The 12,894-nt window shown below is 35.3% G+C and overlaps 1 protein-coding gene across 1 annotated transcript in view; it reads right to left on the bottom strand.

Annotated features, from left to right (window-relative positions):
* The window catches only part of LOC108615726 (uncharacterized), a 15,414-nt gene extending 2,520 nt beyond the window's left edge, over nt 1-12,894 (bottom strand). Inside the window, exons 1-5 of the mRNA XM_018010432.2 lie at nt 12,613-12,894; nt 6,193-6,320; nt 1,516-3,022; nt 780-1,419; nt 4-269 (exon numbers count right to left, since the gene is read on the bottom strand). Coding sequence (XP_017865921.2) covers nt 4-269; nt 780-1,419; nt 1,516-3,022; nt 6,193-6,223 — 2,444 coding nt within the window. The 5' untranslated portion in view covers nt 6,224-6,320; nt 12,613-12,894. The remainder of the gene's footprint in view (nt 1-3; nt 270-779; nt 1,420-1,515; nt 3,023-6,192; nt 6,321-12,612) is intronic.

Raw genomic sequence — 12,894 nt, 5'->3', positions numbered from 1 at the left:
CACCAGGCTGCCATCACAATAATCAGCAGAAAGATGATGATCTGCATCAAGCGGCTGGAGCAGATTTCATAGCCCTCATTACTGCGATTATTTGATTTGAGAGCGCGTGGTGGTAGAATGCAACGCGGCTCTAACAAATCCTTGGCACGCAATTGATGGTTATTGTGAGTGTTGTTGGCTCGCTCCAGGTTCTCGATGCGCGTCTCCAGCGATCCGGTCACCTTGCATAGCTCCTTAACGGCCCCAATGTTCTCCATTAGTATACGATCCTAGAGCAATTAAAGTAGAAGTTTTTCAGTATCTGTATTGTTTGGCTTGTGTTTGAGTTTTGTTTAGGACAAATATAAATAATATTTAGCATTCCTTTTGTATTGTAAATAGAACTGAGTTTTGTTTTTATCAAATAGTGGTTTCCAAAGTGTTTCAACATTCAAATCAGAATAAGTGTGACCATGATGTACCATTGATTTTGGTGTGTACATATTTAATTTGATTTAACTTGCCAAAAATGTGACCATAAATAAGCACCGCTTAAAGGACACATTTTATATAGTTGGGAAAAATAAGAAAATTATGCGTATGTCTAAATCAAATTATAAATTTAATATAAATAATATAAGATACCTTATGCATAATATCCCTAAGTCTTAAGTCATTAAAGTGATTGTGACTTTATTATAATTTAATTATTGTCAACTAGTCCTTTTTAGTTAATATTTACAGTGTGACCATATGCGCCAACTGACTGCTCAAATTTGAAGTAAGTTTGAATTTCTTACCTTATTGACCAGCAAAAAGTTCTCAATAACATTTCCATTGGGGAGTACAACGCTGCCGGCTTCTTGGACTGCATCCGGTATTACCTCACGCACCTCCTGCGCTATGACGCCCGTGTCGACAATTTCCCTGGTGTCACTTTCACGCCTCAAACCCGAGTGCACTGCGAATTCCGGTTCATAGCGATAGCGGACAATACGAATCTTTTGCATGTTGCGCAACTGCACCGACGTATCCAATTCGGCGATTTCCTGTTTGGCGCGACTATCGCTGGGCTGGACAATATGGCCGGATACCTTGAGATTGCCATGCACAACCAGACTCTCATCCGGCCGATCCGTATTAATGCCCACGCGACCCGCATGAAAGATGGACTCCTGTGTAATGCCACGCTGCCAGCACAGGTCCACATCTGACTCGAATTGCCCTGGATTCGAGGCACGCACAATAATACGCTCGCTGCCATGGCTAACAACTGGAAAGTGTCCGGACGTGGTGTGCACATGCAGGCCGACGACCAGCTGAAAGAAACGCTGTTCCGGATTGGGACGTCCCTTCTTGCGCATGTTATTGTTGGTCGTCTCCGAGAAGTGAAGACGACCCACGGTTATCTTGCTGACAATATGGCTCTGGAGATCGATACTGATAAAGGCAAATGTGATATATTTATATATAAATATATACATACATATGTATGTACTATATGGTAAAATAATCATTTTTGATCAGCACACTTACGGTACAGGATAGAATGGCTTCTTGGAGCGATCCGATTGGCTCTGCTCCACGCGTATCGTTTGGTTGGGCGCCTCGAATTTGACACCGTAGAAATGCAAGTGAAAGGATTTGATTTTCTCTAAGCCGGACGGTGTCTTCACAAATTTGGCATCTCCTTGAAGGCGCGCATGGCACGTGACCTGAAAGTGATTCTTCTTCTGACACACATACGCGTCATCCGAGACGCTGAAGTTGAAGCCTTTATCCGCATCCACGCGATAATAAATGACGGACAGCTCCTGCAGGCTCTGATCGCATAGCTTGTGCCAGTTCTCTGGCTGAAAGGGGCTAAAGCGGATGCATTGCGTCAACGTTGGATCACCAGCCTCGCTGCCTGATCCACTGCCCCCAGCTGCATTGCTGGCCTGCCCATCCAGGCTGTTCTCTGCCTGGGAATTGATGCCGGACAGGGCTGGGGAAACGGAGGCGGAGCAATGTGAGTGCGCGGGTGTCTTGCTCGGATCGTGTTCGCTGTGATGGCTGCTGCTGCTGCTGCTACTGCTGCTCGGTGCAGCAGCTGTAATGGAATGATGAGAGTTGCGTAACGGACTGATCAAAAGACCCGCCTCATGCTTGGGCACACTGGGCGCAAAGTCCGGGCAATCCAATTGAGTGGACATCTTGCGCTTGCGGGACAGTGAATGCACAGGCGTCGAGGGTGTGGAGCTGCGATTCAGTGACAATTGGCTGGTGCCAATCACCTGAACACGATCGCCCAGGCCCAGCGGCGAGGTCAACATGCAGGTGGACATGGACGACAGATTTTGATAGCTGCCAGCTCCATATAGACCGTGTCCATTATCGTAATGCTGATAGAGGAGCTGCTCAGGCGGCAAATCGTGATGTTGTTGCTGTTGCATTGACAGCAACTGTTGTTCGCTCAGTTGCTGCTGTTGTTGTTGTTGTTGCTGTTGCTGCTGCTGGCAGAGCAGGCTGTTGGCATTCATGATCAGGCCAGTCTCATGCTTAACTCGCACATCCTGCGCAGGCGCCACAAAATGATGTCCTTGCTGTGGCGCTGCGAACTGAAGATCTGTGTGCAACAGTTGCTGCTGCTGCTGCTGTTGCTGTTGATGTTGCTGCTGTGGCTGTTGTTGCTGTTGCTGCTGCTGCTGCATATTTGTTAGGCCTGAATAGATGAGCTCTCGCCCGTTGAGCGCATGCACATCTCCCAGCGGACTGTAGGCGGGCTCCGATCCCGAATCGGGCGGACTCTCGGGCAGATGTGCCAGCGGCATGGGCAACGCACTCACCCGCCCTGTCGCTCCCAGCTGTGCATCCAGCACGTTCATTGGTGGCGTATGCGGCGACTCCAACTTGGAGATGCCACCCATGCCGGCTGTCTGCTCCAAGCTGAGCGCCTCATTGTTGCCATGCTGTGCTGCATCATCGAGCGATCCGACGCCAGCGGCTTGCATAAACAAATCGAGTGCCTCATTGTCGATGCCATCCATGAAATCTGGCCGAGCTGCAAGAGAAACCAGAGCAGGAATGAGACAAATATAGTGTAGAAGAGTTGAGAGTATGTTAAATGTAAATTCAAGTATACGTAGCTGTATAAGATTATACGTAGTACAATATATTGCTAACAGTATAAGTGGGAGTATATATAGAAGTATAAGCGGGGAGCATAGTATAAGTAAAAGTAGAGTGTATGTAGAGCTAGGCATAGGAGTACGTATATATATGTGTGAGTTTAAATGGGGTATATTTAAAGCCATAGTATAAGTGAGAGTATACCTAGAAGAGAGCATAGGAGTATGTGAAGTTTCATGTCGAGAGATTCATGAAAGTATGATATTGGGTCTAAGCATGTATGTATATATGCTAGAATATACGCATGGTTATGAGTCATATGAGTTACGGATGAGTGTAAATATATTAGCATGGCTATGCTAATGAATACTAGTAGTAGTATAAATAGGTTGGTATGGGTGTAAGAAAGATATTGACTATTCGTTGTAGTACGTATGATTATTAGCAAATTATTTGTGCTCACAAGTATAACTATGGATATAAGTGCGAGTATAATTAGTATATCCACAAGTATAAGTACAAATATTTGTATGAATTTGATTAAGAAATTGAGCAAATGGAGTATAAGTATGTATCTGAGTATGAGTATAAGTGAAATGAGAGAATAAGTTTGAGTATACATATAATAAATACAAGTAACTAAGGAGGCAGAACTCAGACATGTGCGTGACTAGGAGTAAGTCTATAAGCATGAGTATATCAAGAAGTAGGAGTAAAAGTATTAAAATAATTGAATATGATAATTATGCACATAATTATGGGTATAATATAAAATACATGTAAAATATAATGAATAATGAATAGTAATAGCGATAGAGAAAATATAAATGAAAGTAGGCGAGAATTAAATCTTATACTTATACTTAGTATAAGTAGAAATAGAAGCTAGCATATTATCATGTAAATAAGTAAGAGCAATATGAATAAGAGTATTAATGTAATGTAATCATTAGTATAATGTGATGATGATGAGTATAAGTGGAAGTAAAGGTATGCTTATTAAATAGTATAAGTATAGTCTAAGTATATAAGTTGCATTGAGTGTAACTCAGTTACTTATGTAGATGTAGATTATGAGCAGTCTGTATAGTATGCTAGTTGTAAATATATGTAGGTGTCTATAAATAACTGTATAATTGTCAACTGAGAGTGTGGAAGAGTGTATAAGATTGACTGCAAACTGCTGAGAGCTCAATTAGCTAGACAATAGAAACAACTGAGAATTGAGTTCTTATCGTAAGACTTAATTGCCTTCAACTATCATATTTTCACATTTATTTTCTATTAATTGGCTTTCTATACAGATTATTAAAGTAATTTAAAATTTCCGTCTGATTTTAATAATTAAGTTAAAACAAAAACTTGTTGGCTAAGCTATCCCCAAAAATATCTCCAAGTAAATATTTAAAAAATATTTATTTTGTGCACACGCTTGCTGCAGCTCATTGAACACAGTTTATTGATAATTTTTTGTTTTTATATTTATATTTATATTTTTAATTTTTTGTTTTTTAGGAGGCGTTGACAGCCAAATGCGTGCCACAAAATGAGCGATAAAAACGGAATTCTAATTGTAATCAAGCGAAACAAAACACACAAAAAAAAAAAAAAGAAGACGAGAGCAGAGAAGAGAAGTGAATTGATAAGCAGAATGTGTTTGATCGATAAAGAAGTGAGGCAGCGCAAGAAAGATATGCAAATGCCAGGTGAAATAAAATTATACAAATTACCATTTAATGTTTTAGGATAATCCATAGTCAAGTTGATTTAGATATAACAATATATATATATATATGTATATTTCGAGTTTGTTTTTGTATTGAATGAGACGCGTTGGCCAGGCCCAAACAAATTGCACTAATAGCCAAGTTAACAGCTGCTGTTGCTGCGGCTGCCACACAGCATCCACAATAATTATTATAGTATTATAGACCAATCGACAAAGAGAGTGAACAAAAAAAATTTGATATAAAACAACAATTATCTAATGCACAAGCGGTTGATGCACTTTTCACAACTCGCTGAGCAGAGAAAATGCGCTTTTCCAAATGTTTAATACTTTTTTTTTTATGTATAGTAAAAGAAAACAAAATTATAATCATATAAACAACTTGAACAGAAACAGAAGCTCGTCAAGTAATTGAAAGCGAAAACGAAACCCAATTAAAAATAATAAAAGAAAGAGACGGAGAGAGTGTATGAATGAGAGGGGGTCAACAAAAAAAAAAAAAAAAAAAAAAAAAAAAAAGGAAAAACTAAACCATTTGGAAATTTAAATCAAATATTATTTTTGCAAGTGTTTTTTCATTGTAGATTTTTAAATGTTTTTACATATGCATTCACAATTCAAAACATTGCAGCAAAAGCTGTTTTTCAACTAGTATACTATTATTATTGTTATTGTTATAAATATTTAATTTGATTTTTGTTTTTAGCCGCGCCTCAACGTCAAATACGTTGAGTTATTTCTGTGCACTGAAATTTGATTTGGCCTGCAAAATGATTTGAATTCGCGTCCTGCTCGCAGCAATATTGATCAAACAAAGCTAAGCAGGCGACATTATTTAGCAATATACATATAAACCTACACACATATTTATCTATAGCATATAGTATATATCTCTGTATGTATATATGCCTATAGCTATGCCCAAGTCAAATGCTGTTAAGCATTTGCCGACTGCTACATTCAATTTATTTTTTATTTGCCATCTATTTTGGTAGCCACATTTAGATTTTGTTATTGACGAAACGGCGCATAGTTTGGAGACCAGTCGAAGGACAATTTATGCCGCTGCTATTTTATAGCCCTGCCACGGGCCATTATCATTCTGGCTTTTTATCATCATCAACAAATATCGAATTTATTTGCCTTTAACTTTCCTCCAATTACAAAAAAAAAAAACAAAAAAAAAAAAAAAAACTATATTTTAAGAGCTCAACTTTTAGATCATGATTTTGTATATATTTTCAATTTCAATTTCAGTTTCAAATTATTTCACTCTGTTATAACTACATGATTTTGTGAATGGTATTTTACAATATTTTAAGAGTTTAGGCTAATACATAGTGATTTGATTTTGATTACTTTTTCATACTTACAAAAGTCCGGAAATTCGAATTCCATATTCATATCCAAAAATAGTTAGTCCAATAAATGCTTATGCGTTAGTCGTCATCCTTTCCAGATCTTATCAGACTCTACCGCAACATTCCGATTGTTGTCTCTGCTGTAAGAGTAGAAGTAAAGCATGGTTCATATATACAATGTTTAATGGAATCTTTTTTAATAGTTAATTTTCACAATATTCACAATTTCTGTTTATTTGACTCGTATTGCAATTGTTTATAATTTATTTTTCAGTAAAATTGCAACATGAATATATGTATATACATACATATGAAGCGAAAGAAAATAGATACATAAATGGCAGCTCTACGACAAGTCAAAGTTTTTGTGGCGTCTTATTGTGTTTATTATAAACTAACTCTGACTTTCCATAATTCCGGGAACATTTTATTCATTATAATAAACAACAATTCCCGTTGAATATTGTGTTGAAGTATTCTCTCTTATGCGACGTTGGTAGACAGCTCGATTATAGATTTTTTTTTTTTCAGATTTAAGAAACATGTTTTGTTTTTTGCTTCTTGATATCGACATGACGTCGCAGTTATTATATATAATATATATAGTATATATATTTATATGTACTTAACATGATATCTCATTTGTACTGTGGACCAGGCGAAACGCAAAAAATACAAAAAATAAATAAATAAAATGCAAAAATTACAGATAAACAATTTGCATTGCCAGCGCATGAGCTATAAACTTATGTCTACTAAGAGTTGTTGTTGTTGCTTTATATATGTATGCATGCATGTATGTGTGTGTGTATAAATATAACCAAGTGTTAGGGTTGTGTTTTACCCAGAATTTGACATTAAACTTTAATGGGCATTAAGTTATAGGAATTGAGCCCGTGCCGAACAGTTCTTTTAAACATTCCAGCTTATAACTGTAAAAATATACAACCAACTCAATGGAAATGTATTGAGTAACTGGGATTTTTTTGGCTGCATCCTAATGAAATATGCAGCTCATCAATGTTATGGCGGATCATAGCTTAAGATAAATAAAAACAAAATTTTATACATTACTTATACTTTTGTATACTGCATATACTATTTATAATTCATATATATACTATATAACAAATCATTCTAACAAATTTCTTGAGTGGTTTAAACGAGCTAGATACATTTAAAATAGTTCTAGTTCATTAGGAATTTATTGAAATGAACTTGATGATTAGCTTCGCATAAATTTGAAATGAATCGCTCTTACAGGCTTAATGGGCAGATATTTGGTTCTTAATTATGTTTAAGAATATAGCTACGTCACGCCTTAATAATATGCCAACTTCCCTATCTTATCAAGAACTCGTTTGTAGATCACTTTTTTATATGCGGAATGAATGGGAATTCATTCAGCTTTCATTTTAATAAGCTAATACTTACTTATTTCTTCTTCGCAATCTATGTTATAAACACTTCCCTATGTATTTAAAAAATCTATTTTTAGCGAGTTTTCCAAATATATTTCAAAGAAATCTTCGATTTTTTGCGCAGTTAAGTATGCAATGAAATTTCGTAAAATCATTTCGAACTGAACGGAATTTTGTTAATGCGAAATCTATGTAGCACACAGACTAGAATATATCTTTTTCAGTTGTTGAATCTTGTTGTTGTTGCTTTTGCTTTTTAATTGCGTTTTAAGCGACGAAGTTTTTTTTTTATTTTAATTGTTGTCTGTCTGACTGTCTGTCTGTCTGTCTGAGCGCTTGTTTCTGTTTCTTCATTTTTTATGGCGGCTCTGATTGTTGTGCGCATTATATCTGATTTATTTATATTTCGTATATATGTATATATGAATTTGTATGCATATACATATATATACAGTTGTATATATACATATGGTGCATTGAGATGAAATGCGGAACTTCTCATATCGGCCAGAGAGCGTGACTTAATTGTTTTCATTCACTTTCTAAGACTTTGCTTTTGAGTTCATTCATAAGAAACTCTTAAGAAAAGCAAATATTAGAATACTATATAATTTGTAAAAAAAGAATTAATTTTCAAATTTTAAATTATAAAAATTTATTATTAAAAATTTTTATTTTTATTATTATAAACGAGTTGAAAAAAATTAATTAAATAATATTTATGTTGTATAAAAATTTAAATTTATATTTTACAATAATATACAAATATATATGTGTTTAAAAAAATTTTTATTTTAATATTTTAATATAAACTATAAACTTTCTTTAGTAGAAGTAAAAAGAGATACTCTCTAAAATATAGATTAAAGACATTCTTTTGAGTACGTCTCAGCTATCGTCACATTTGTTGCTGTTGCTGTTGTTGTTGTCGCATTCATTGACGTCGCATTGTCGCAATGATTTTGATTAAATTAACGCTTCGACTACAGCTTCAGCTTCAGCTTGAGCTATGGATATGGATATGAATGTGGATTTATGTATATACTATATGTGTATATACATACATATGTATATGCAAAGTTCCCAAGCAGAACAGCAAACAAAATGCTTTTCATACGAAAATAACTCAAGTGAGTTGATTTGATTTAGTTTAATACAACAACAACTACAAACAGCAACAAAACTTGATTTGGAATTGGTAAAAAAAAAAAGATACTTAAATGAAATAGAAAACAAATCGAAATGGAAAAAAAAAAGTATAACATGTTGAATAATGACAAGAGTTTTTTTTTTATTCAAGAAGCAGCTGCGAGTTCTTTAAATAACTAAATTATGAAAGAACTGAAAGACTAGCTGACTTTTGAATACTCTATTCTTTTTTGTATATATTTCTTTTAATTTTTTTTTTTATTGTTTTTAATTTGATTATTCATTTGCATGATTTTCTTTTCAATAAATATATTTTTATTTTATTTTGATTTTAATATTAAATTGTTTTTCAAAAATTTTAGATAGATTAAACTCTTTTTCAAAATTTTTTAGATAGCTTGTTCCAGCTTTGTTATTTGATTATTAAACATATTTAAGTCTTTAGCTTTACTTCATAGACGACTTATCTAACCTGTATAAGAATACCATATAACATTTATACGCCAGCTAATCAACTCTTTTTGTATATTTACGAACGGACAGATGAAAAAGTGCTACAAAAACCTGTCGCTGCTGCTGTTGCTTCTGCTGTTGCTTTAGCTGTTGTTGTTATATTGATTTAGCCGGAAGTTAAACTGAGTGGCAGCTTGTTTGTTTTTGCTATAATTCTTCTTTTTCTTCGTCTTCTTCTTACTGGCGCTGTTTGCAGGGCGCTCATCCTTGAGCCACAGTTAATAAACAGCAGCAAAATCTGTAAAAGTTTCCGCGGCTTTACGATTTCTGTGTATGTCAAATCTTTAGCATTTCAATAAAATTTTTGCATTGAGCTGCATGATTTGGCCACAAAATTGGTAAGCCATAAATCTCAACCTAACCTACCTATATATATAAACACTCAATGAGAGAGAGAGAGAGAGAGAGAGAGAGAGAGAGAGAGAGAGAGAGAGAGCTTTGCATGCTAATTGTTGCGAGTGGCATGTGATTTCGAAAATATTTCAATTACATGCGGATTAGCTGAGTAAGATAAGAGCTCCATGCTCAACCAGCCAGAACTGAGCAGCAACGCATGATTTCAATTTGTACGTATGCAAATAGTCGACTCTTGACTGAAGCATCAAAAAGATAATATATCTATCTACAGAGATTTATAGGCATGTGTCTCAAAGACCAAACAAATCAATCAAATTAGCAACTCGACTCTAAAGAATTACGCAAATATGTTTGCATTAGCCTCAAAAAAAAAAAAATAAAATAAAAAAAAAATATATATATATATAATAAGACCAATCTAACTGGCTGCGATTTCAGGGCCTTTTCAATATTCATAGCATTAACATGCATATATATGTCTGTATATACTATCATAACTATATCTATTATGATTCATGTGTAATATTTATAAATATATATGTCGATTAGTCTGGGCCGCTGACTCGCAATTAACACTGCTTTGTTAAGTTCGATGAAAGCATGCCACACATATTGGAAAGTTTGTAAATTTTTGATACGTTTCAGCTGTAAAGTCTGGCCTTAAAGTTATCGATAACTTTGTGGATTAAATAAACTACGATAATGACATAAAAACTTGTTTGTTTTTAATGCCTCTGTTCAAGCTGTGCTTCCAATTTTATATATTTCTATCAACGCATAAAATCTTTCTTGGCCCTGATGAGTCGCTCTTTTTAGCTTTCGCGTTATCGATAATTTTTGCCTTCGATTGATTGTTTTTCATAAAAAAAAAAACTTCTTATGAGTTGCCTCTCTTTCTAGCTAGGATTCATTCCAGGAATACTACTACTTTCAAGCCCCTTCAGACATTTATCGATAGCTTTCTGTATAGATTTATAACCTATAAAGAATATTCAGGTGTCTCCCTAATACACATTTACAATTTGTGCCAAAATTGGTGTCAACTATTATTTGACACGTATAGACTATTGAAGGGTCATTGAACTCTTAGATTTATGGCGTTGTCATACTTTTTTCCTCCTTAATATTGCTATTTCAAAAAGTGAAATTTTACTAATAGGAAAAATATTAAAAAAATATCTTTAAAAATGCGTTTTAAATTAACAGCTTCCCACTAAGCTAGGCACGTTTAAGCGTCGCCGTACTGCTAGCTTTCAAGCTACTATTGCTCACAGCGTTTTTATTGCCTGCTAAACATTTAACAACTCAAGAGATTTGTTTTTATAGTCAAAATTAAGCTCTTGATACTAGCCACAAATCACAACGAAAACATTTGATACCACGAAAACAATTAACTGTTGTTTTGCCCACTAAGGCGCTTGAGCGTTGCCAGACTTTTGTGCCAATTACTGGAAGCTGGGGGAAACATGGATCAAACTCTGATATAATTAGCATAATAAAATTATAAATAATTGAATATGTTTTTATATATAGATGTTATTCTGCACAAAATCCGGTATTATGCCACTTGGCAATTATTTCAAGTTTTTGTGTGTGTATATATAATTTTTAAGAATAGAAACAGAAGCGGATATATACAAAAGTCGTATGGTTTTTACCCGCTGATAAATAATATGAAATATATATTTTAATTTGAATAAACATACAATAAAGAAATATTCCACAATAATTTAAATAAATTAATTGAAATATTTCTACAGCTCTAACTTCTTGCTCGGTGCTAGAAGAAGTCTAGATAGAGACTTAGGCTTGGTTTTTGCCCCCTTTTCATGCACATTATCTTCTATCTCTTTCTCGCCGATCTGCGCTTTGTTTTTATTTCATTTTACAAATTATTGCCGCTGCCGCCGCTGCTGCTGCGCTGAAACCCAACCAACCGGTTGAATTTGATGTCTTTTGCTGATGATATTCCAATTGCTTTTTGTTGTTGTTTTCCTTTGGAGACGCGCTGCTGACGTCTTAGTGGCTGCTGCGGCCACTTTTGTTGTAGTTGTTGCTTTAGCTTTTTGGGCTATTTGTTGTTTTTGCTGTTGCTGTTTGTTTTTGCGCGCTTGGCACAGGTTGAAACGATGTGGAAGAAGCAGCGATAAAAAACACAAAAAAAAAAAAAAAACCGATAGCAGAAAGAGACGCAAAAACCCCAACTGGCCGAGATCTTGGCTTGTATTTGAACTTGGTTACCATCTCCGGCTGTTGTAGGTGCCCACCACTCCCTCCCCACCACTGTACATCCCACCTGTACAGCATAAATTAGTTAGGTCGTGCGGCAGGTGGGCGGCCACTTTACATTGAGAGGAGTCTCTCTCGTTCGAGTTGAGATGCCAGACACCGTTTAAGCCAGCAACAATTGAGTTTTGCATTCTTTAACCATTCTCTAGTGTTGTTGTTTGCATATTATTAAATGAAAGGTAAGCGCTTGTACGTGGCTTTAGCTTGGTGTGAGTATAGCACTCACACGCGCAGTCTATCTCGCTCGCACATCAACTCGCGCTTAGATTTGTGATTTTGTGTTAGTGCTGATGCTGCGCGATCTGTTGTTATTGTATTTGATTTTTTTTTTTTTTGTGGGAGTTTCATTGTTTTTGCACATTATTATTTGAACTAAGATATACATTGGAATCTGTGTGCAAACATGTTTACTTTACACACGCACACAGCACACATACACAAGCACGCACACACACACAAATGTGCACACGCAGCATTTGTTTTGCCCATTTGCACAGATTTTTTGTGTTGTATCTTTTTTATGGCTTTTCTTAATTTGCAACAATTTTCCAGTTTTTCACTAAGTCGCTAGCTTTGACTTTGATTTCATTAGTTGTTTGTGTTGCTTTCTCTCTTGCACTTGCTTTTTATACTTGTACATATTATTGCATTTTTATTTTGCACACACACATTATTATATACATATATAGAAATATACACTTACACAAATTTCCGTTAGTTTGACGTTTGTATTTAGCTATAATTGTTTACGTTTATTTGATCGCTTTGGGTTTCACGCTTCGTATACGCGATTTAATTTTACTAACAACAACTACGGCGCTCGCCTTTTATTATTTGTGTGCCGTGATTTCTATTTGATTTGATATATGGTGCACATACACATATATCAAGTTATTTCTTTTTTTTTTTAATTTTTTCGTACAACCAGAGCGCGATATCTAAATCGGTTAGAGTGTGAACAGCAACTGGGCGAGATCATGCGCTC

This window comes from Drosophila arizonae, chromosome 5, assembly GCF_054131065.1.
Source record: "Drosophila arizonae isolate 15081-1271.41 chromosome 5, UAZ_ARI_1.0, whole genome shotgun sequence".
NCBI classification, from domain to species: domain Eukaryota; kingdom Metazoa; phylum Arthropoda; class Insecta; order Diptera; family Drosophilidae; genus Drosophila; species Drosophila arizonae.
The sequence above is the reverse complement of the archived record's forward strand: the minus strand, read 5'-3'. Positions and strand labels throughout refer to the sequence as shown.